The following is a 25026-nucleotide window of genomic DNA, read 5'->3' as shown; positions in this document are numbered from 1 at the left end:
GAAGATGGTTTCTTCCCCACCACAACCACCACAACCTCCTCCTCCTCCTCCCTCTTCTGCAAGCGTCTAACTCCATCCCTCGCCGAGCTTGAATTTCTACTTGACACCAAGTAATTATTATTTTGATTGGAGAAGGTTCCACTTTTAATGTGGCTCAGGGTGTTACTCACAGCATTCCACCCCCTGCAAACTCATGGTAGCAACCGAAGGCATGTGAGGGATTAAATAAAGAAGCCAAATGGATGTCTGCACGTGTGTGTGTGAGCCAGCAAAGCAGGAGGACACAAGAAGAGCTGGGGAAGAGGGATCTTCCATGAGAACAGGAGAAGGACAGTAAGAGCAAGGATCAAGAGGTGTAAATGAATTCGGAGGGGAGGAAAACCCAGGCAGAGGCGATCACAAAGGTAGGAACATCCATGACTTTGTCACAAAATACCTTGGAACAGTCTTGGCCAATCTGGAGCCTTCCAGGTGTTTTGGACTGGCTGGGGCTGATGGGAGCTGTGGTCTGAAACATCTGGAAGACCCCAAATGTTTGGCAAAGGCTGCATTTTTCACATTCTGTTCCAAGCGGCTATGTTTCGAGCAATCATATCTCCTATCTGAGATATATCCTGCACTTGGAGCCATTGCTGAAAAGTAGGCTGTCCGTTGCCAGGTGATGAATGAAATACACATCTCACCTTATGATAACCTTTAAACTTTATTTAGTTAATAGGGGGAAATTTGCAGGCTGCTAAGCCTTAGCAAAGGGACACAGGTGGCGTTGTGGTCCAAACCACTGAGCCTCTTTGGCTTGCCGATCAGAAGGTCGGTGGTTTGAATCCCCACGACGGGGTGGGCTCCCGTTGCTTGGTCCCAGCTCCTGACAACCTAGCAGTTCGAAAGCACACCAAAAAGTGCAAGTAGATAAATAGGTACCGCTCCGGCGGGAAGGTAAACGGTGTTTCCGTGCGCCTCTCTGGTTTCGGCTTAGTCATGCTGGCCACATGACCCAGTAAAACTGACTGCAGACAAAAGTCGGCAATAAATAAAACAGATTTTAAAAACCCAGAAATCTGATACTGAACAGTTTCAGGCTGTTTAGGGTTTAATATCCAGCGTATTTAAAGAAAGAATGGTTTATTCTACCAGATGCTTACAGGTGAAATATTCCTCCTAGCTCTATTAAAACTGATGGGCTTCTGAATGGCACTTGAGACTTCAGCACTGAATGAATGCTCCCATGCACTTTCTTCAGATTAACACAGCCCTAATATATCAGTACAAATTGTCCTTATTTATCAAGCGAAGACTCTGCATTGTATACAACGCTGCACAAGCTGAGTTTTGCTCTTACAACAGGACTGCTGTTTCTTCCACAGGACTGCTGTTTCTTCCCATCCCACTGTGTGCCACCGAAATCTGCTCTTTGTGTGTGGGTGGGTGTACTCCAATCCCCTGGAGTGGATTTTGAGGGGCTGGAGGGGAGGGGAGTTGAAGAAGACAGTCTGTTGCATGAACATATGAAGCAGAGCTGCAGAATTGGATCAAACCCCTTGTGTTCTGATACCCACCTGTGCAAATAGTAGTGTTATACCAGGGATAGGGGGACTTGTGGCTCCTCAGATGTTGCTGGACTCCCAGCTCCAACCACCCCTGACCACTGAATTGTTCTGTCTAGGGCTGGAAGGAGTTGATGGCAGCTGGACCACCGGTTCCTCATGCCTACAATATATTGTTACGTCACTAGGTGGCACTGGACTACAGACAGTGGCCTCAAAGTTGGGCAGCTTTCAAAGGGGATGAGTCAAAATTCCTGGAGGAAAAACTTTCAGTGGCAACTAATCACGTAAGCCTCCTGAATCAGAGGTAGTTGTACAACTGTACAGTAAAAACCATTTTTAAAAGTTAAAAGCAGACATGAATCATGGTAGAAATACGTGTTCTTAATTGCCTGCATAGGCCTGGAGGAATAGAAAAGTTCCCAGCAGGCATTTAGAAGTTGAAACATTTGAAATATTTATAAAAAACACCCTTTCTCCAAAGGTGTTTGGGGAGACTTAAAACAAATATATATAAATATCATAACATAAACCGTATAAGCAGGATGCCTCTGAATGTCGATAACTGGAGGGCGGCAGCAGGGGGCGCCATTGTGCTCATACACTGCTTGGGGGATTCCTATGGGAATCTGGTTGTTCGCTATGGGAAATGGGATGTAGGGTCTAGGCGGGCCTTTTTTCTTATCTAGCTACAGGATCTCCTTTCTTTTTTTACATAACTGACAAAAAAAAATGATGTTTTACAAAGGGACGCTTGCTTTATCACCATATGTGATTAACATTCCCCTCCCGTCTTATGAGTTTGCTAATGCATATGATATTAATGCTATTAAATTATTACAGATTGAATTTATATCCTGCCCTCCCTTGCGAAGGACCCCAGGGCAGCTTTACTTATCGTACAAGTGTCCCCTCACTTACGCAGACCCCGCGAGCATAAGTGAAATCACGCCAAGTGGAGAGCACCCTCTAAACACCTCCTCTGTTGCTCTCTTCAATCTATACCAAAAATACTGTATCCAAAATTACCCGCAACTAGAATCGAAGCTCTGGGGCCGGCAGGAGGCCGGAGGATGTGCAGGAAAGCGGCTGTGGCAGCTGTGCTACCCCGCACATCAGCTGTTAGGCAGGGAGGCTGAGCAGTGCAAACAAAGCCCTGCTGCACCTCTGATCTCTTCGGGGCTTCCTCTGCCCTCACTGACGTCATCTTTGGGCTCCAGGGAGGGTCTCCTCGCGAGCCACGAGGACTCTCTAGCTCTCTCCCGCCGTTTCCAGGCTTGGGTCGAATTATTTCATTTCTTTCCCAGTGCCCTGAGCATAAGCCGGCGTGTGTAAGCGCAGGGGGCAGGGGCCAGTAGTCACCAATGTATTTCTGATGGCTTGATGAACTTACTCACAACCCTGGTATTCAAAATAAAACCATACAGCTTAAAAAAAATATCTCAGCCCATTCAGTGTTTCGGCCAAGGACACAGCCCCTTCGATTCTTCCTTTTGTGTCAGATGGCAAAGTATCAAGGAAGACTTCCGTAGATTAAACCAGGGGTGGGGAGCTGGATTATAAGCTTTGATAGGTGTGGGTGGCGCTGGCCACCTATCAGTCACCTGGTCTTACAATGACATCCGGTGACCTTTTCGACCTGCTGATGATCAGGGTCTTGTGAAGCCCCTTTCAAAGCCCTATCTTTGATCCCAGGCACCTCCAGGCAAGGGCTGGAAGTTTTCCCTCTTTGGAAAGTCAGCCAGTGTGGACATTACTGAGGAAGATGGACCAGTGGTCTGACTCAGTGAAAGGCAGCTTCCTATGTTCCTGTCTCAGCTTATAAAGCCAAGTTATGATTGTCCGGATGTAGCTGCTGCGAGGAGCCTTGAAAACTGAAGGCGCCATATGAGCTGCTCTTCAGATCAGCGGTGGAACGAGGCAGCCATTTCCATCCAGTAATGCGTTTGTCACAATCAGTTTTGCTACAGTTCAGCTTCCGCTAAAACCTAAGTTATTCATCTCGTTACGCACTGTGTCTGAAACTAGTGTTATTTGTGTAATTAAGCACTTCAGCGGAGGAGAGACATAAAAACCAATGCAGTAAATAATGTAATTATTTGCATAGCGTTTGCGGACTAAAACAACACCCAATACCATGCATATTCGATCGGGCAATTTCCAGTACTGACCTCCGTCAATGGTGTGCAATTTGCATTCCTGTTTCCATTTCCCCTCATTCCAGGGGAATTTGAAAGTTGAAAAATTCAGTGCGCCCTAAGTCTTACGGTCTGCTGTGGCAAAGTTACTAACTTACGAAAGTTCATGTAAGTTATGTTGACGTTATGTTATTCCACCCCGTTCGTTTCGGCACAAAGGAAACACAATGCATTTGGGGAAGGGGAATAAGCACAATCAATTATGTATCATTTGCATATGATTTGCAAGCGCCAAATAGATTGATTTCTCTTTGGGACACCTGTTGGGGCGCCTGGGTCCACGCTACAAATTATAGGGAGGCCTAATGAAAATGACGTGGTGGCACTGTGGGTTAAACCACAGAGCCTAGGACTCGCCGATCAGAAGGTCGGCGGTTCGAATCCCTGCGACTGGGTGAGCTCCCGTTGCTCGGTCCCTGCTCCTGCCAACCTAGCAGTTCGAAAGCACGTCAAAGCACAAGTAGATAAATAGGTACCACTCTGGCGGGAAGGTAAACGGCGTTTCCGTGTGCTGCTCGGGTTCGCCAGAAGCAGCTTAGTCATGCTGGCCACATGACCTGGGAGCTGTACGCCGGCTCCCTCGGCCAATAAAACGAGATGAGCGCCGCAACCCCAGAGTCGTCCACGACTAGACCGAATGGTCAGGGGTCCCTTTACCTTTACCTTTAATGAAAACGAAAGCTTCTTCTTTAGAAAGACGTGTGTTAACACAGGAGACTGAAATAATCACAGAATTTGGCAGAGGCTGGTTTCCTGCCCTCGGGCACCACGGCACTCGCGTGAACCCCGTGTCCCTTACCGGCGAGGCCAAGTCCGCCCCCACATTCCCCCCGCCTGTTGCAACCCGGCCCATGAAAACAGGTCAGGGGAGGTTTGAGGGAGCTCCTGCAATCCTCAGCCCGCAGAAGAGGGGTGGAGGCTGCAAGGAAGGAATGTTCCCCAACTGCCTGCCTGCCTCCTCTTTAAGTACCAGGAAGGATCCTGAAGGGAATAAAGCACGATTCCCTCTCAGAGGTGCGACAAGAGCATCTGGAGCAGCCTTCTCGGCACTTCCGAGTGCCGAGGCCACATGAGGATTTTTAGACCCTGAGAAAGTTTGGCTCTGCTGACACCCAAAGGCCCTTGATATGATCTAGGGTAAGTCTGGAGATGCTTCTGGGTTTGCGGCTGTCAGATGGGAAATTTGGTAGGACCTCAGATACACCTCGCCACATATGCCCTTTGGGCGAGTGAATGCAGCTGGCCATTTAAGCGAGGCGTCACCCTCGGAGGGCGAAAGGGCTGGTCATCCAATTCGGCAGAGTGACGTGCCCACCCTCAGGCACAGTTTGTGGTGCTGTCCAGAAAGGCGTGAATAATCGGTTATTAAGGGCGTCCTATATTTTACCTGGGGATGCGGGTGGCGCTGTGGGTTAAACCACAGAGCCTAGGACTTGCCAATCAGAAGGTCGGCAGTTCGAATCCCCATGACGGGGTGAGCTCCTGTTGCTTGGTCCCAGCTCCTGCCAACCTAGCAGTTCGAAAGCACGTCAAAGTGCAAGTAGATAAATAGGTACCGCTCCGGTGGGAAGGTAAACGGCGTTTCCGTGCGCTGCTCTGGTTTGCCAGAAGCGGCTTAGTCATCCTGGCCACATGACCCGGAAGCTGTCTGTGGACAAACGCCGGCTCCCTTGGCCAATAAAGCGAGATGAGCACCGCAACCCCAGAGTCGGTCATGACTGGACCTAATGGTCAGGGGTTCCTTTACCTTTACCTATATTTTACCACTGGGCAGGAGGACTGTCACCAAAATGTAATGGAGAAGGGGCCCCTGGGTAAGGCGGTTGTTCACGCCACGCTGGCAAACAGAGAATTCAATTTTACCGCTCTCTAGCTGCTTCCTCACATTTCCGGCCAGGCGCCGAGAGGTGGTAGAATTCTGCCCACAAGACCAGAAACACGGAGTAGTAAATTCCCCTTGCTCTTTTCGGCAAGATGGCACAGGACGACCAGATTACCACCGCATGGGAGTTACGATACAATATGATCATCTTTATTGTCATTGTCCCATAAAGAACAACGAAATTGAAAATCTACATCAGACATTCAGAAACCAACAAGCCTACCCCAGCTATCCCAGCCTGGTTAGCCCCCTAAAAACTCTGATAACCCGTAATTAAATACAATATACTCCCACAGAAACTACCTTACACTGGGTGTAAATGGTCATCCCTTTGCACCCAGCTGTGACCTTGGCTTGCAGGTTAGGCTGCTGCTGCTACTGCTGGCAAAATGGCTTTTTCTTTCCAGGTGTCCTCCACACCTCAGCCAGCCACAGCTCCCATTAACTTGTGAGCAAGGTCATAGAATCGCAGAGTCAGAAGGGGCCACGGTGGTCATCTAGTCCAACCCCCTGCAATCTTTTGCCCAAAGCGGGGCTCGAACTCACAACCCTGGGATTAAGAGTCTCATGCTCTACCAACTGAGCTAAATGAAATGAAGTTTCCCCAGCCAGCAACGTGGGGAGGGGGGAACTTCACCTGCTGTATTTCTGCCCATCCCGCAGCTGTTTAAAAGCACAGGCCAGCCTGAATAACGGCTAAGCCTGAGCCACTCACCCAGTGCTTGTAGAGTCAGGTATGCAAATGTAATGATATTTGTTATTTGTGTATTCTGAATGTTTCCTTGCCGCTTTTCAACCACGCTAGCAGTAGAGGGCAGCAGAGGAGGATGAGAAAGCAGGAAATTCTCTCTTAATCGATAAGCTTTCGTCACTGGCAATTAAAATCCTGGCGTCCCATAATGGCCCTGAAAACTGGGACGCCTCCTCTGCAGCCTTAGTCATGCTCCATTCTTCCCAGCTGGAAAGGAAAGACAGCAGCTGGGGAGTGTGGCTGCCACACCTGATTTTCTGAGTGTTTTTCTGTCAGTCTGTAGCATTTCCAGCTGGTGCGGTTAATTACGCCTTTGCATCCTTTTACATCACCCAGTTCTGGTGAGGCCTGCCCAGTCTGAGCACTTAAAACTTCCTTTGCCTTTTCCCTTCTCCTTGCCCTTTTCCCTTCTGCTCCTAACATGAGCAGAAGAGCCGTACTTCATTAGACTGACGTTCCCATCAGTCCCTGTTTCCTGCTTCCAACAGTGGTCAGCTGGATTGCTTTTTCTCTTTTCTCTCTACTTTATTTTTTATTGGTTTTCAAATTATAGAACCACAGAGACGAACAATTAAAATAAAACAAAAAACCCATAATATATCCAACTAACAGGGCACACATAACCTAAGCGTATTAAGTAGTAACACCTAATTTAAGATCATGACATTCTTGAAAACCTGAAACTAAAACGATATGTAATAAAGTCCCACAATGTTGAAGTGAAATGAACGGAATTTACGTGTCCCTTAGAGACCTGTAACCTATGCGCTATTTTATCAGCAATAACTAAATTCTAGAGATTTTTATACCGTAATGATATAATCAGATTTTTTCCATTGTTGCGCCATAGAGATCCTGGCAGCTGCGGGCATCCATGTCAGAAGTTCATTTTGGTGAAATGTCCACATAGTATCTGTCCACATATTTATTAGGGGTAACTGAGGAGCAATTGAACATGCATTTTAATCATCTTTGATGTCTCCTGATAGATTTCATTACAGAATAAGGCACCCTTTGGGCATTCCCAACAGAGATGGAAAAAAGTCCCTTTATCCCCACAGCCTCTCCAACTATTTGGTGATGTATTGCAAGCAATATAAGATAGTTGAATAGGTATGCAATGTATAAGATTTAAGGAACATTCTCTCACATGTGCAGATACAGTGGTACCTCGGTTTAAGAACAGTCCTGTTTACGAACAATTCGGCTTACGAACTCCACAAAACCGGAAATAGTGTCCTGGTTTGCAAACTTTACCTCAGTCTAAGAACGGAATCCAAATGGTGGAAGGGCACCGGTGGCGGGGTCTTATTAGGGAAAGTGCGCCTCGGTTTAAGAACAGACTTCTGGAATGGATTACGTTCGTAAACCGAGGTACCACTGTACTTATTTGTGTGGCTTATTATTTAAGTGGGTTTTTTAAACAACAAAAATCTAGTTTTCTATTTGTTTTTTAAAAATCCTCAAGGTAGCATATAAGACATTAAAAATCTACTATATTTTTGGGGAAAGTTGTTTCTCTGTTAGCTTTTGGACACCTCTTAAGATATTGTAACCCATTTTTGCACAATGGTTCTTGAGATGAAGGACCAGGTTTTCGTCTGTGTTCAGATACAATTGGATGCCATTTTGATTCAAGATGGAGGACTGAACTTTTAGCCACTGGTTTCAAAACTGCACCGATATGTTGGTTTCTTAAAATTCCCAAGCCATGCCTATTACAATGTTGCTAGTTCACAATACACAATAAAATAAGGTATAGACTAAAATGAGAATAAAGCAGCAACACAGAATAAAACCAGCAAATGACGTAAAAGTCATGACAGTTAATGTCAAAGATCAGGAAATTTTTATTGTATTTTTAGTGGCTGGTGCCTTTATGACAATAGTAGTTGACAGAGGGGAAATGTCCCTCAGGAGGGAATTCCAAAGCCAGGGAGCTACCACAGAAAAGGTCCATCTCTCCTGTAATCACCTGCCTAATCTCTGGTGACGAGGAAACTTGGACAAGGGCCTCCGTTGCTGAAAAGCCTACAAGGCAACAGGCATCCCCATTGCTTGCTTTCAGCATCTGGTGTTTACAGGTTGACTGCCTCTCCGCATGGAGCGATCATTGCCAATGCAGCTGTTCAGTGGAACCTCCAGGGTGAGATGCAATGTACCTGTCTGAGTTGGGGACAGTTGTCACCCACCCTGTTCTGTTTATGAGCTCTCCGGGGGGGGGCACTTCACCAACTGGGCTGGACGCTAGGTTACGTGGATCTTTGTCTGATCCAGCAAGGACTTCTCATAGCCTCCGATGTTCCTCAAAAGGAAATAAAGCATTTCATAATCTGATCTTAGTGCCTCACGGGGCCTTGCCAGGCAATTCACAAACACATGACGGTCTCACCACTGCGTTACTCACTGTGCGATTGCTCCAGTGTTTTTTCACTGCACAATAGAGAGTGCCAAGTCATTTGAATACCTGGTACAGCAAACTAATTGATTTAGGGCGCCAGCAGATTAAATACAAGCTTCAGAACACTCTTAAGCCCCGTAGTCGCTGCCAGTCAATGAAGTCAGCACTGAGATTGATGTCTGGCCTCGTATCAGGCAGTTTCCCGTGTGCCTAGCTGGCCAAGTCATTACGATCTCTTCCTTCACCTCTCGAAGGAACAAACTAACCCCAGGACTGAGCTGTGGGTGGCCAGCCGGACGCCACAGCAGGGAAATGACAGCCCAACTGACTTGTTTAATTCCACATAGAAGAAAAGGAAAAGCAGCCTCCAGCCTTTATGGAAATACATTAGGTAAATAGTGTAGTCAGGATACTCCTCAAGTGCCAATAATACAATTAAATAACTTAACAAGGCCACCTGTTATTTATGTTCTGGGAGTTCCCTGCTCCCTTAGGCACACTCAACACAAAACTGATGGATAACAGGCCTTAAACGGTTGCCTGAGATACTGGGCTGCTTCCTTCTCAGCTACCTGAGCTGAAAGAGGCGTAATATTCTGCTTTAGGCAACCAGTTGCAGGGGGTGGGCCAGTGGTGTGGAAAAAGTGTGCATACGAGTGTCACATCAGCTACAGTTACACAGTCCTTGAAAGGATGCTCACAGTAAGCAGTGGATGAATGACAGTTTTGGTTTCTCTCTGTTTCTCATTTTTTTAAACCTCCAGTTCCACACATCTGCCCATCAGGGTGCACTAAAAACAAAAAACAAAAAGCCCTAATGAGAACTCATCGTTTTAGTGGGAATTTCTACTAATATTCACATATTTCGATGCAATGTTTACCAGATATACACTTAAATAAAAGCAACTTCCTCATATATAATACATTTCTGCACATCACTTTAACATATATATGAGCCAAAACCCAGGGGCAGCTTCTCCAGCTCCAGCCCCACTCTTGCACAGCTCCCATTCATTTCAGCGGGAACTTCTCAATGGACTGTGACGCGCAAGTCGGTGTTAGAAATGCGACAGCAGAGATCATTCTGCGTGTAATTTAAGGGTTAATTCCCTCAACTAGCCAGGAGGGGGGCAGGAGGAGCTGTTGCTTAGCAACCAGTCAAAGTGGCATCATCTTTGTTGCAGTAGCACAGGCTCGGATTGGCTGTGTAGTTCTGAGGGAGATTTAGCTCCGCATGCTTTGTTGAATGTCTCACTGCTTTGTACAAGGTCTAATGTAAGGAAAACAAAACCTCTCTGTCCTTTTACACCGGTGTTTTCTGTTTGTTTGTTTGTTTGTTTTCCAGTTCCCTCAGTAAAGTGTTATCAGGACTTCTTTTCTCTCTGGACTCCGCCTGCGTTATCTAAGTGACTTTGCTAACCGCCCGCGCTGCCTTTTCCCCAATCTGCCAGCGCCGCTCTTAATGACACCCAGTATTCCTTGCTTTAGCCAGAGGCAACCCTCCTGTATCTTAAGACCCCGGGATCCTTCTCCAGACGTTTGGAAAGGCCTTGCTGCCTTGAGAGATCTCAGAGCCTTTGCTCCTTTTTGCATCCTATCCGTTCCTTCTCTTCGTCACAAAATAAGAGCACACAAAAAAAACACAGATCTCTGCAAAGCTCCACAGGACTCCAAGGCCTGGGAACGAAGCCCATCTAGGAAGAAGCATCCCATTTGGGGAAAAGAGAATTCCAGAAGTTTCCAGACTTGTCCATAACTTAGGCCAGGTTTTGGCTAACTTTGCCACATGCAATTCACGCCTTACACTATCAAATGTTTGCCCAGAGTCCAGGTATATCACCTCTTCTCACCCATTTTTTTTTGTTTTGTTTTGGGGTAGTGGGATGCGGCAAAGCAATAGGAGAGAATCGTGACAAGCTTTTCTTCCCATGTTTGCTTTTAAACCATTTTCTCAAAATGTCATTATGGGAGGTATGGGTGGTACGTGATTTCTAAAAGGGCAAATTCCAGGCCTTAATTCTAAGTATGTTTTGGGAGTGGGGCCAGTGGCAGTTGTGGAAGGGTGAGAGAAAGGCTCTTCGTACATGCACATGGGGACCTTTATTTATTATAGACCATTAATTGAAACATATCTCGTTAAATGGGATTAAAATGGAATAGATGTGGCCTAAAGGAGGAGGAGGGGCTTCTAAGTCTGGTAGCATCTGGGAGAGTGATGGCTGCTTATATGGCTGAGTCAGATTCTGTCAGGCTCTTCTCGTTAAGTTTATATATATAAGTTCCAATATTGTTAAGTTCCAATGTCTTCGTTCAAACCCAACTATGACAGATGCCATTGTGGCTCCGCTCCTCACCCAACTCAACTCCCTTCTGTCCCCAAGTTCTTCTCAAAGGGCCAGCATTTTTGAAATCAAAAGCCGAGTTGAGAGTAGCTATTTTGAAGAAAGGACGGCCGCCCACGGCAGTCTCCCTCAAAAAGGACATTGCAGCAAACCCTTTTGCCATTTGCCAAAAGCTCTCTTCCTCTCAGACTTCATATTTTCTGTTCAAAGGCTCTCGATATTTACCAGCGGTGTTGGCTGCTAGTTCTAATCCTGGGCCAGATTTCCTTTAGTCTTGCTCAGCCTTTTGAGTTGGCGACTCCAGGCGGGTTCTTGTCCTTGGGGGACTGGAATTGGGCCCCGGGGTGTCTAGTTGCCAATTCTCTCCTTTAACGGGTTTGAATTTTTGCAAGCGGAGCATAATATAACCAGAGAAACTCCCAAGGCACTCCGCTGTGCCCCCCCCCCAGTAGAAAGGAGATGAAAGCAGGCAGCAAATGACATTCAACAAATACTTTGCTTGCTTTCCGTAATACATCGTCTCTTCTAAATGCACCAGATTTTTTCAATGTATTGTTTAAAAAGAAAAAGGCTCTCTCTAGTTGATACGAGAGCAGGGTTGTGTGGCCTTCCTTGACTCAGCCCTCCTCCGTCACATTCCCACCTCTTAAAAAACCAGTCACCAACCACTTAATGCGCTGAGGAGCCATTATCTTTCTCAGGTGACTGAGATATTTGTCTTGCTAATTTGTTTTGTTGGTATGCAAAGGCAGATTTCAGGATGCGTTCCAACTTTTTGCCACGCCTGCTGGATATTTTGTTCCGCTCGGTTTTTAACCTTGGGTAGACTGAGGAAACGCGTGCCGTCGTTTCTGTTTCATCGGCTGTACCTGCCCGGACAGGTACATCGCCGGATTGGGCTTTTTGACAACAATTCCACCACCACCATCCCAACCCCAACCCCCCCCCCCCAAAAAAAATAATCTGGTGGGGAAGAGGGAGAGAATTACAGCCGCAGCAGAACACTGACACAACTGCCTGAAATACAGTTTTGGAAAAGAAGCTTAGCTGCCAAAGGCAACTGCTGAGACCGTTCTCTTTCTCTCTTGCAGGGTCCCAACTATTTGGGGACTCTGGTGAGTTTGCCTCCTGCAGCTCCACTACCTCCACTTCCACCTCCAGCTCCTGCTCCTGCTCCAGTTTCACCTCCGGCTCCAGCTCCACCTCCTGCTCCAGCTCTAGATCTAGCTCTAGCTCCAGCTCCAGCTCCACCGATGAGCTGCTGCAACGACGAGATCACGAGGTTGCATCGCTGCGAAGATCACCATGACGGAGGCTGTCCATGCTCTGGCGAGAGCTCGCATTGCTCGAACGCGGAATCCCACAGCCGGAAAGGTAAGCTCTTTCCTGACTCACGGCAGCTGGGTTTGGGTGTATGGGAGAGCGGGTCAGGTCATAACCCGCCTGTCTTCCAAGGTACGTGTTGAGTTCAGGTGCCCGTGGTTCTCCCTTGCCCGGGTTTATTATCACAACCACCCTGTGAGGTAGGTTCGGCTGAGAGGCAGTGACTGGCCCAAGGCCACTCAGTGAGCTTCGTGGCAGAGAGGGGGTTTCAAACTAGGTACCCCAGGTTTAAATCCTGTTGGCTCCCCATTAAAACGTGTGTTAAAAGAAACAATATACCGTATTTTTCACTCCATAAGACGCACCAGACCATAAGACACACCTAATTTTTGGAGGAGGAAAACTAGGAAAAAAATATTCTGAATCCCAGAAGCCAGAACAGCAAGAGGGATCGCTGCGCAGTGAAAGCAGCAATCCCTCTTGCTGTTCTGGCTTCTGGGATAGCTGCGCAGCCTGCATTCGCTCCATAAGACGCACACACATTTCCCCTTACTTTTTAGGAGGGAAAAAGTGAGTCTTATAGAGCAAAAAATACGGTACTCTAAAAATTGGAATGGTAGGAATTGTTTTCGAATTTCATCTTCCAGTTGTTTAATCTGAGCACCAACAGGACTTCTGTCCTCCGTATTATGGAACAAAACGTGTATCTCTTTACCACTTTCTTCAGATCCCCAACAATAGTTTTCTTAAACAGAAACTGAAAAAAGTTGTTTATACAGCAGGCTTCCCACTCACCACCTGAATTAAAAAGAAAACAATTCTCAGAAGGTTAACTGCCAATTATAATTTGTGTTTTGTTGCAGCGAACAATTCCTGTAAGTAGGAAGTTAATTAGCGCTTACCTCCGAAACATATTTGAATAGTTATTTCATTAATTAGCATAATACGTCAAGCCTTCAGTTGCTTAACAACTTCTCCTTCTTTTTCAAATACTTTGCAACAAGCATTAGGGCTGCCATTCAGAAGTTATGAATTAATTGCTAGATTTTGCTTCCTGATGTGGCGCTTCAGGTTATGTCAGAAACAAACTCATGATAAGTTCCTGAATCCAACTGCCATCGTTTTAACAGCTCAACAATTCTCTTTGCAGATTTCTTAAGAACACTTTTTCTATCTTAATTACTTTACACCTTCAACAATTCCCCATCACATAAGTCCTTGCATCTAGCATGGATACAATATCCTTGGGAGTAATATCTTTTAAGGAATATTAATAAAGCAGCCCCATTTTTATAAATTTGATGCCATGCTTGCACTTAAAAGTCTTGTTCTTAGATCTATTTCTTTTTATATTTATTTTCACAATATCCTCAGTAAGAATTTTCTTTTCAAAAAAAAAAAGAAGCCCTTCATCATTTGAATTCATAGCTGTAATTACTGTATTCATTTGTGAGCCACTTCCTGGTCAGTTAGACCCTTCTTTGAAGCCTATACCTCATATCCCTAATGTGAAAGAAAGGTTGATGTTCCTGCACTTGAATCTGCATTATTTCTGCTCGATTAAAAAAAACAAAACAAAAAACCAGCAGAAACTGACGCCTAGTTCTGACACCGTCATGGGTTATGCTACTTCAGACTACAGAGAGGGGCACATATAAATAAATGCACTACATGGGGGGGGGGATCCTTGCACAAAAATCCTAGCCTAAGCTTCCCCTGACATTCTAATTTTGTGTGTGGAGGGAATTATTGCCATGGAAGAGCATTCAGCAGTGTGAATCTTTTCCTGCCGTTTAGAATGGTACAGTCCAGACTCCATACACAGACTTGACTTTAGCCAGTTCTTATGCACTAAAGTTCCTATTTCTTTGAGGAACAACAGGCTCCATCTGGGGGAAAAAATGCAGGAGGAAATTGGCGATTGTGGAGCATTGCATTTTATTTTCACAACAGCCCTGTGAGGTATGTTAGGCCGAGGCGTGGTGCACGGCCTGAGGCCACCAGTGAGAATCATGACGGGATGAGGGGTAGAATTTGAACTCAAGATCTCTCCTGTCAAAGTCCAGCACTCTGTTAATTTAGGGTCCGTCTTAATACATGCCTTGGCCTGAAAGATCATGGGACAGCCGCTTTGTTGAAGCTAAGCAGTTTGGGTCTAGATGGAAAGCCTCCCTTGCTATCTTGTTATTTTCATCATGAAAGTGAGACAGAATATATTGGTGTTTTCCACTGGTTTGGAGCGGTAGCTCTTTTTCTGAGTGGGGGGGGGGGGGTGTGTCGCTGTTACTTTTCGCATGCCTGTTTGCAGAGCGTTAAGGAAATTCTGGAATGTAGGTCACACCTGAATAGTAGCAATGTAATTTATGTGTTTTAAACCATTACAGTGGGTGGCGTGTGCGGAAGGAAGGCCTGGATGTTACAGGAACACCCAGGGGAGGAAATGCTGTTGTGCATCTTGGCATTCTGTGGACAAGAGACGCATTTCACTCCCGCCAGGGCATTCCCTGTTGACGGAGGCTTTACTACCCACTGCCAACCCTCAAGTATGCAAAAATAGGCTTGGGTGCACGTGGACCATTGCTCTAGGGCAGGTCCTTTTTTAAAAAATACCTGCTCCAAAGGTCTTATCTTACTACACTAGGGATTATATAGCTATATCTGAAATTTCATACTGTACTTAACTGGTCTTCTAGAGTTCATCATTATTTTCACTCCAGACATATCTGAAATTTCATGCATATCAGTTAATATCTTGACCCTCCTCCACGAAAATAGCTGTTTGCTTGGCCGTTTTCCTACATCGTGAAGGCTGAAATTTCAATTCGGTGGAGCAGGGTCAAGATATTAACTGATATGCATGAAATTTCACATATAGCTATAGAATCCCTAGTGTAGTAAGATAAGACCTTTGGAGCAGGCATTTTGAAATATATATATTTATGAACCGCCCTACTATTGCTCTGTGGCATAGCAGGTCCAGTGGTGCCTCGCAAGACGAAAATAATCCGTTCCGCGAGTCTCTTCGTCTAGCGGTTTTTTCGTCTTGCGAAGCAAGCCCATTGACGGCTTAGCAGATTAGCGCTATTAGCGGTTTAGCGGCTTTTAGCGCCTTATCGGCTTAGCGGATAAGTGGCTTAGCGGCTTAGAAAAAGGGGGGGGAGGGGGAAAAACCTGCAGGAACTCGCAAGACATTTTCGTCTTGCGAAGCAAGCCCATAGGAAATTCGTTTTGTGAAGCACCTCCAAAACGGAAAACTCTTTCGTCTAGCGAGTTTTCCATCTTGCGAGGCATTCGTCTTGCGGGGCACCACTGTACTTTATGTACAGAAAGCCCCAGGTATGACCCCCAGGTAGAACGGCCTGAACCTCAGGGAGTGGGCTGCCGATCAGCACAGATAATTCTAAGCTAGATGCAACTGAGCTGGTGACAAACGTATTGCTCTGATGTAGTCATTTGGACAGCCCTGGACATCTATGCACACTACCCAGGCTTGCAGCCCAAGGAGGTCCCTGCTGTGCTGTTAATGCATTTCACCCCTGGAGGTGCACTCCATTTACTCTCAGCACAGACAGGTGCCAACCAGATGGGCCAATGGGATCCACTGGTATAAGGCAGGTCCCTGTGCTCTTCTGATGGAGAATACCTGTGCAGCGTCAAAAGCCTACGTGGCTGGGTGGACATGGGGAGTGTTGCCGGACAGGATTTCCCAGAGGCAGAATGTCCTGCCAGGCTTCTCTTGTCCCTGAACGTCCTCATGATTAACAGGACCAAGTGGGAGATGCAACATGAGCAATGCAATACACCCTCTTGTGGCATAGGAATATCTGGAAATGATGTCAAGCAGCCGGAAATTCCAGAGCCAATTCTGCTGTAAGGCGGAATCGCGGGAGATTTAGGAGCCTATCACCCCGTTTCTTCAATTGGAATGCATCTGTGCCATCCCAGAGTCAAAATAATCTTAGGGTGCTTTTGTTCTTTAAAAATGTTTAGGGTACTCTCATTCCGACTCAAGAAAAATCACCATTTTATAGTTCAAATGGGGGGGGGGGGGAATAAATATAGTAAATGGACAAAAGTACAGAGGGCATGCATTACCTCATGATGGTGAAAAATAGTTAGTAATTTTCCTACTCATCTTGAAATACTGCCCCTCAAGGAGGCCAAACTTTCTTCAGTAAAACACCACACATCCACATTCCACACTGCTTCACACATTAAACGCTTGCTTCTGTCTGAGAATCAGGAAACACCGTTAAGGGAAATGAGGCCACCATGGGGGTAGCAATGGAACTGACGATTCACCTTGCTAGAGAAGAAACTATTTTTTTAAAAAAAAAATTAGTTTCTTCTCCTGTTAGATTCACAAAATGTTTAGGGGTATGTGTACCCCTGCGTCCCCCCCCAGAAAAAAAGCACTAGGGCTATGCGCCACAAATGACAAAAATTGTAATCATGAGAAGCAAAAGTAAAACAAAAGAAGCTATACTATATTTTAGTATATTTATATTTAGTGTATTTTAGTATATCTAAGTTTTTAAATATATAAATATAAGGTTTTAATATTTACTTTTAGCAAAAGTGGATTTGCTGCAGTAAGGTGACAGAGTACTTTAGTTGCACAAACCTAAATTCCTGATATGCACTTGAATCCCCTCTGCAAAGTACTGACCGCCTGGAGACAATATTCATCCTGGTCCTGAATTCTGAACCAGGAATTGTCTAACCACATGTATCCCTTGCTCACAAACCTCACAGCTGAACTCCACCCATCGGTAAAAGTAAAGGTAAAGGGACCCCTGACCATTAGGTCCAGTTGCGAACGACTCTGGGGTTGCAGCGCTCATCTCACTTTACTGGCCGAGGGAGCCGGCGTACAGCTTCCGGGTCATATGGCCAGCATGACTAAGCCACTTCTGGCGAACCAGAGCAGCGCACGGAAACGCCGTTTACCTTCCCGCCAGAGCGGTACCTATTGATCTACTTGCACTTTGATGTGCTTTTGAACTGCTAGGTGGGCAGGAGCAGGTACAGAGCAATGGGAGCTCGCCGAACTCCACCCATAGGTATACAACCTAATTATGCTGAAGAAGAAATCTCTAAGCGTCTCTAACAATTAAGCGACTTTAAAGCTCACCTCAGCTTCCTGTTCAGTCACTGAATAGGCAAATAAAAAGACTTATAAAAAGTGCTTACAGTTGCCATTAATTCCACTGAATAATTATCTAAATTTCCAAGACGGTGATGAGGATACTTTTTTAAGAGTGCTGTAAAAAGGGTTCCTCCATGCTGATTTGTGGGCCCAGGAAACTGGTGTGGATGGAATAGAAGAAGCTATCCAGCATTCCCAATACAACTTCATTTACCCTTCTCTTTCATCTTTGTATTTTAATAAAACATTCCAGTAACCTAACTACTGTGCTTGCTCTCACTTAGCCATTACGGTCCTACCTCCTTTAGTCGGAGGGCTTGGGGCTGGCTAAATGGGGAACACAACAGCTGTTATGCACGTGGCCTTAATCATAAGAGTGCAACTGGCATTTTACTGAACTGAGAGTCAAATAAGAAACTGAAAGTAAAAGTGCAAAGTAGGTTACAATTTAAAGGAACAGTATTGGGGAGCAGTGTTCGTCCAGTGTCACATTTTTCTGCAATATCCCCTTAACCGTGACATTAGCAATAAGCTTTGCAAGAGATGAGTTGCCAGATGAAACCTTGCAGGAGCTCAGTGTTTGAAATTAGCCAGGCGCTAGGCGCTTTTTGCACCTGGCTTTCAACCACTTGCAACCAAGTGAAGATGTCTGGGTGCCAGGATGGGTGGTGCCTGACACCTTTACTGATCTGGCCTGTTTTCACACACTAATACCCCAATTTGCAGAATTCTATCCATTATATTTTATCTGCACAATCAGAATGAATTTCTCAAACCAAAATGCTTTTTCTGTGCAGCCTGAGCAGGAACAGTCACTTTTAAGCAAAGGGGGTCAGAAAAGGCCAATATATATGTGGACTATCCCTGGATCAAGTGACTTTTATTCTTTAAAGTTCTCAGAGTTCTTAACCGAGCTCAACGTTGTCATCTGAACTAGTCATACAGTCAATCATAGTCAATCCATCAAATGGCAACTAGATATTCTGTTCTGGCAACTGTAACCTTGGTTTAAGGAGACATTTGGCGCCTACCTTATATATCTGAGTTTCTAACACCGCAGAAACTGCTTTGGAAGGGGACAGTTTTCATCCCCACTTTTTCTAGAACTGCAGGGTTTCCTGTTCCCACAGTTACCATTAAAACAGGCTGCCCAATTATGGGCACTTCCAAGCGGTCTCTATTTTCAGCAGGGATTCAGTTACATACTGGCAAACTCGCGTTGGATGGTTAAAGTTGATTTGCTGCTCTTGTGCAACAAACCTGCTTCCCTCTTCACCGCACCCAAAATCTAACTTTTTGCACTAAGGAAAGAGTCAGCAAAATGCACTGGGAAGTGTAGGGTCACAACTGTTTCACACAACATCACCTACTGGTCTTCAGCTGGTCTGATCCAAGGTGGGTTGCAAAGGGGCATTAACCACCATGCAAAATATATGGTAAAAAAAATTAAGAAATGGGTCCCCAAAGGCATGTCTGGCTTAAAAGTAGGTCTGAAAGGTTTGACAATACCTGATCTAACCTCTCCGAAAACAGATTGCTCAATAAACAGCCAACATTGTCTGACCTCCCTGCAAACTTTGTGCAACCCCATCAGGATGAACGCCAACAGCCAGGTCATCTGAAAGCCACCCCCAGTTATCTGCTGCTGTCATATCTATGCTGGTCCACAGTTTATGAATGCTGTATTCCTTTCCTCTCCTCAGATATCCTGACGGAAGATGACATTTACTGCTGCTCCCTTTCCAAGACACTGTGCCACACCTCCACGCCCGTCACAGTGGGCTTCTACTCCCCCTGCGGAAACCGCCTGCATTCACTGCTTGATCATATTGGAAGTAAGTCCCTGGCAAAAAAAAAAAAAGCATCAACTGGGTGGTTTCAGTATTCAGTAATAATAGGGAGGAACATCCTGCCCCCATGCCTCCTAGCATGGATTTTTGCCATAGACAGGCCTTTTCCCCTAGCCTGTCCATTCAATCAGGATTTTGTTATTTAAGAGCCAAGCACAAATGTATTGCTCATTTGCCAATCAGGCTGTCCCACATGCACGGACCATAAAAGTAAAATAGGTACATGCATAATGCACCAAGCCACACTAAAATACGGATTAAAAATTATACAATTACAACTGGTTTACGTGTATTAACATAATATTAACATCTAAAGTAGCTTGTAAGTGTTTTCCACTTCCCTCAAGCCAATTTTACAAATTGCACACTCCTAAGTGCTATGTCCATAATCTGCTCCAGCCAACTCAAAGAGAACTTTTGCTTGACGGGGGAAGTTAAACAGATTCTTCCGGCAGTGCTCTCCCCGGCAATAAGAGGCTCAGTTTAACGGCTTCTCGGATCTAAATACAAGGGGCATTCTGATTTTAAAAAAGGGTACAGTGGTGCCCCGCAAGACGAATGCCTCGCAAGATGAAAAACCCGCTAGACGAAAGGGTTTTCCGTTTTTCGAGGCGCTTCGCAAGATGAATTTCCCTATGGGCTTGCTTTGCAAGACGAAAACGTCTTGCGAGTCTTGCGAGTTCCTCCCCCTTTTTTCTAAGCCGCTAAGCCGCTAATAGCCGCTTAGCCGCTAATAGGGTTGCTTCGCAAGACGAAAAAACCGCTAGACGAAGAGACTCGCGGAACGGATTATTTTCGTCTTGCGAGGCACCACTGTACCAAGTTCTCTACCTTCAGGCATGTACAAAAGAGAGATGATGAGTGAAGGTGTAGAATTATAAAATTGTAGAGTTGGAAGTGAGCCTGAGAAGCATCTAGTCCCACGCCCTGAAACGCAGGAATCACCGGTAAAGAGTCCCTGAAAAATGGCCATCCAACCCATTAAGAAACCTTCAGTGGAGTCCTCCACCTTCCAAGGGAGTCCGTTCCACTGTTGAACAGCTCTCACAGCCAGGAAGTCGGAATCTCCTTTCTAAGTTGAAGGGAGGAAGGATAGTAGCTGGTCCCGACATCTCACCCCACTTTTGAAAGGCTAATGCCTTTTTGTTCCACTTTGGCAGAATGCATGCACAAGGAAACCATCCGGAGAGAAGAAAACGAGTACAGGAGGACACATGAGAAGCCCCGGATACCGGAAGGATGGAACTACCTGACCCTCCTATGGTACTTGGTGTTCTATGAGCCAGTCATCACAGAGGTTCATCTCAGGCGGAAGAACATTGACTTCATGTTCATAAGATTCAGCGCCTGGGAATACGCTGGCAGTGACAAGCTGTGGGCTGGGCTGGTCACCACCTTGTGCGACCGCATCCGCCACCAATTCGGGCCTCTGCCTCTGAGCTTCTACCACGTGGTGGGGAGCAAGCCCCACTTTGCCTCTGGGTTCAGCCAGCAGGAGTGGAGGCTGAAAAAGAAAGCCTCGTTTGCAGCCGGAGGGTTCCTAACCATCTTGCTAGCTGGCATTGGCCTGGCCACAACTGCATACCTTGTGCCAGGGCTGAGGGACGGCACCGTCTTGAAGATCCTTGCTGCCTCCTTGGCCAGCGTTACTGGTTCAGGGGCCTTGGTGGCCATTGCTCCGGTGATTAAGCACCTGATCATCAGCCAGAAGAAGAAGATCGAGAGCATGACCAGCAATGAGAAATTCACCAGCCACCTGGGCTTCATGAGCGCTGTGAAGAGAGAGATTGCACTCCTCACCAACTTTGTGTATTACATGGAGATCTTTGAGAGGCGGCGGCTGAGGATTGTCTTTGAGATTACCAACTTGGACATGTGCTACCCAGAACGAGTCATTGGGGTCCTGAACGCCATCAACACTCTGCTTTCAGACACCAACGCCCCCTTCATCTTCATCCTGGTGGTGGACCCTTGCGTCATCGTCTCTTGCTTGGAGGAAGCCAGCTGCATGAAGGGCATGGCTGACAACGGCTACCTCTACCTCAACCGCACGGTGACGCTGCCTTTCTCCATCCCGGAAATTGGCCAGAGGGCAAAGCTGCGGTTTCTGCACGAGGCCTTTCAGAGCCGAGAGGACTTGATGTACAATATCATTACGAGAAACGTGGAGCAGGGAATCAAAAGAGCCAAAGGGAAGGACAGGGCCTTGGGAGACATGGAAGCATCGGCAGAGATGGACCAGCAACAGATTGACGCTCAGGCCGTGCAGTACATCCACGAAGCTTTCCACTGCTTGCACGACGAATTCGATTCCCTTTACAGGTACATCCCAGACAGTATTGTACAGATGAAAAGGATCGTCAACACCATCCCCATCACTATCCGGCTTATGACCCAGCAGCATGTCTTGAGACATGCCATCTGCCCCCGGTCGGTGGCGGCCTGGGTCGTCATGGCCAACCAATGGCCTTGCCGCTTGAGCTGGATACTGCAGTGCATGGAGGACAGGCGGCAGTGCCACACAGGGGGCGAGGACGGCGAGGAAACCATGTGGCACGTCTTCGCGGAGAACTGCAAGGAGCTCTTTTCCCATCATACAGAGCTTCACAACATCATGGCGTTGGACAACGACCCCGAACTCTTCGAGAACTTCTTGTGGCATGATTTCCCTTTCACCGTGAAAGAAGGGGAGAAGTACGTGAGGTACACCGTCAACTTGGACCACTCCATAAGGTATCGGATGGGGCAGCTGCGGTCCCTGGCTTCCCTAGAAAGGGACTACCTCAAAGAATTAGCTTCTCTGGAAAAGGAGAAAGAGAAGGAGAAAGAAGCAGCTTCCTTGGAAAAGGAGGAGGGCAGAGAAGCAGCCAATTCAGGCAGGATGGTGTAAGACGGAGGGTTTACAGGGGTCTGTTGGAAGGTTATCAAACGTTCTGTAATAAGGTATGACCCGTCATGGTGGACAAGCTATTTGAGAGACGATTTTGCCTGCGTTGCCCATTTATCCCTTTGGTGTGGATCAGCGAATGAGTGTCGGCTGTGTTCCCAGGGTGGGGTTTCCCAAACTGTGAGCTTCACCCAGGTGGTTCCATGGTGTGTCAGTGGATTTCTGGCACAGCCATCACATTTTCAGCTGTACCTTTTATTTATTCCTTTGTGTTTTATTGCACTGCAATTTGAATTCTGTGAAATGCGGCTGTGACACAACAAAATACAGTATGTAAGAAATTAAAGGAAGCAATAAAAATGCAATTAGAAAAACATACTGGACCACAGCTGCTGAAATGGCAGAAAAACCAGTCAGTGCCCCCACCCCAGCAATTCACTGACTTCAATGCAGGGTGATGGGGGAGGCATAAACATCCCAGAATCCTCTGGGAAAGGCACTGGGTATTGTGGCAGACAAGTTTACGGTGGGAAGTGTTTCTTGATGTCTGGGAAGTTTGAAAGCCAATTTACCATCAGCTGAGGAATGCACATCAATCTGGAGCGGGAAACGGGATTAGGAGAGACTTCGGGCGTTCCCACACGTGATGCTAAATGGGCCACATTTGAACTTCCTTCTGTTCTTTTTGCGAAACTTAATGGAAGCTGTGAATACAGGAACGAATGTGAAGAGAAGGGAAATGAGTGCTGCTGTAGCCAATGAAGGATTTAGATTTGCGCAACAAGCTGATTGAATTATTTAAGGTGTTTAAATAAGTTTTGTTTGTGGAGGGGGGAGAATATGGATGCTGAGTGACATCTACAGCAGGGCTGTGTGTATCTCACAAATGGAGAAACAGCAGCTCTGTCTGGCAAGGGCTCCAATTCTCTCTCTCTCTCCCCCTCACCTTTGGGCTTTCTGCCTTCTGCCATATCAGTCCCTTTGGACACTGCTGGCAGGTAGGGAAGGGTCAAACCAGTCTAATTTCTTGTCCATGCCGCTTTTGTACTGATTCTGTGATGACTCTGCATTCATCTTCTTTAAATAAAAAAATAAACCTGTGCAAGAATTTGCATTTAAATATGACGTTTTGAATGTATTTTCTCTCAAAGCACACATTTCTACTGTTTTGATGCTCCTTCTTTTTTGAGCTAACAAGTGCACCAGAACATTCAGGAAGTTTTAAAAAAACTAGCGGATAATCCAGTTCAAACCTGCACATTAGTCCAAGCAGTAAGAATCAGGTCAGGTAATCTGCAGCATACATTATGATATATCAACCCATACTTTATTCAGGTTCCAGCATTTGCTTTCCTTTGCTGTAGAGTTTCGGTTTTTAAAAGGCAGATAAGCACACAGCCCTGAGCTGTGTGTGTAAAATTTAAAAATGATCGCCTTATACCCAGTTAGAGAGCTAAGCCTGCAATCCATTGAAGTCAATGGGGCTTCTGAGCAGACATGTATAGGATTTTGCTGCACGTTACATTTGTTGGAATTTCAACAGCCTTTGCTAACCTGGCTCCCTTACAGATGTTTTAGACTACATCTGGAGGGGGTTAGGTTGGAGAAGCCTGGTCTAGAATGAAGGAGGGAAGGAGTCGGGCAGGCTTATGGATTTAAGGCTCAGCCTACTCTCCCAAGCAAAGCCTCAGGAAATGTTGGGGAAGAACCGCAGCTCAGTTGCTTAGAGCACCTGCTTGGCATGCAGAAGGGTCCCAGTTCAATCCCTGGCATCTCCAGGTAGGGCAATGAGAGCCTGTCTGTCTGAAACTCTGGACAGAGCAGTTGTCCATCAGTGCGGATAATACCTTGCTAGACAGACCAATGGTCTGACTCAGGAAAAGGCAACTTCCTGCTGCTGAAAACTCGCTTTTCTCGTCTCCCAACCCAATGAGTTATGAGCGCTCCAAAAAAAAAGCAGCAGCTTCACTTAATTTAGGTAGCACCTAAATATGGAAACAGCCGCACTCGGGTTGTCGATGACGACATCGCCTTGAGGGAAAGTGGGTGGGTCTCCTGCAATTTGCACCTCAGGCCAGTTCCACAAGGCCAATTATATCACCAGCTTGCCTCAGATTCATGGCTTGGGCTTACCCCTCGACATGAGAGCAAAGTTAGCCAGCTCCAGGGGCAAAACTAGGCTTTAAAGGTAAAGGTAAAGGTACCCCTGCCCGTACGGGCCAGTCTTGACAGACTCTGGGGTTGTGCGCCCATCTCACTTAAGAGGCCAGGGGCCAGCGCTGTCCGGAGACACTTCCGGGTCACGTGGCCAGCGTGACATCACTGCTCTGGCGAGCCAGAGCCGCACACAGAAACGCCGTTTACCTTCCCGCTGGTAAGCGGTCCCTATTTATCTACTTGCACCCTGAGGTGCTTTCGAACTGCTAGGTTGGCAGGCGCTGGGACCGAGCAGCGGGAGCGCACCCCGCCGCAGGGATTCGAACCGCCGACCTTTTGATCGGCAAGTCCTAGGCACTGAGGCTTTAACCCACAGCGCCACCTGCAGCAAGTTGATAAAGATGGAATGATACCCATTCAGTAATATGGAGGAAAGCAAATGCACAGGCTACTGAGGGCTGATGGTGCATGTTCCTGCCATGAACGATAGCTATGTGGATTCAAGAGCAAGTTTTGCACACAAGCCAGACTGTAGCTAGTTT

The 25026-nt window shown here is 46.5% G+C and overlaps 1 protein-coding gene across 6 annotated transcripts; it reads left to right on the top strand.

Annotated features, from left to right (window-relative positions):
* Positions 1–23447, top strand: NKPD1 (NTPase KAP family P-loop domain containing 1). Of its 6 annotated transcripts, none has more exons than XM_079985413.1 (5): positions 1–404; positions 10122–10607; positions 12210–12492; positions 19294–19425; positions 20601–23447. In XM_079985413.1, exons 2-5 carry the CDS (start codon positions 10563–10565, stop codon positions 22328–22330), a joined length of 2190 nt encoding a protein of 729 aa, XP_079841539.1. In that variant the 5' UTR covers positions 1–404; positions 10122–10562; the 3' UTR covers positions 22331–23447. The 6 variants fall into 6 exon arrangements, with proteins under 6 accessions (XP_079841539.1, XP_079841537.1, XP_079841536.1 ...); XM_079985410.1 differs by lacking the exon at positions 1–404 and adding an exon at positions 4446–4879; XM_079985414.1 differs by lacking the exon at positions 1–404 and adding an exon at positions 5522–7452.
* The last annotated feature ends 1579 nt before the right edge of the window (positions 23448–25026 follow it).

Source organism: Podarcis cretensis, assembly GCF_951804945.1.
Source record: "Podarcis cretensis genome assembly, chromosome: 8".
NCBI classification, from domain to species: domain Eukaryota; kingdom Metazoa; phylum Chordata; class Lepidosauria; order Squamata; family Lacertidae; genus Podarcis; species Podarcis cretensis.
Note: the sequence above shows the minus strand (reverse complement) of the source record. Positions and strands in the feature narration are given on the sequence as shown.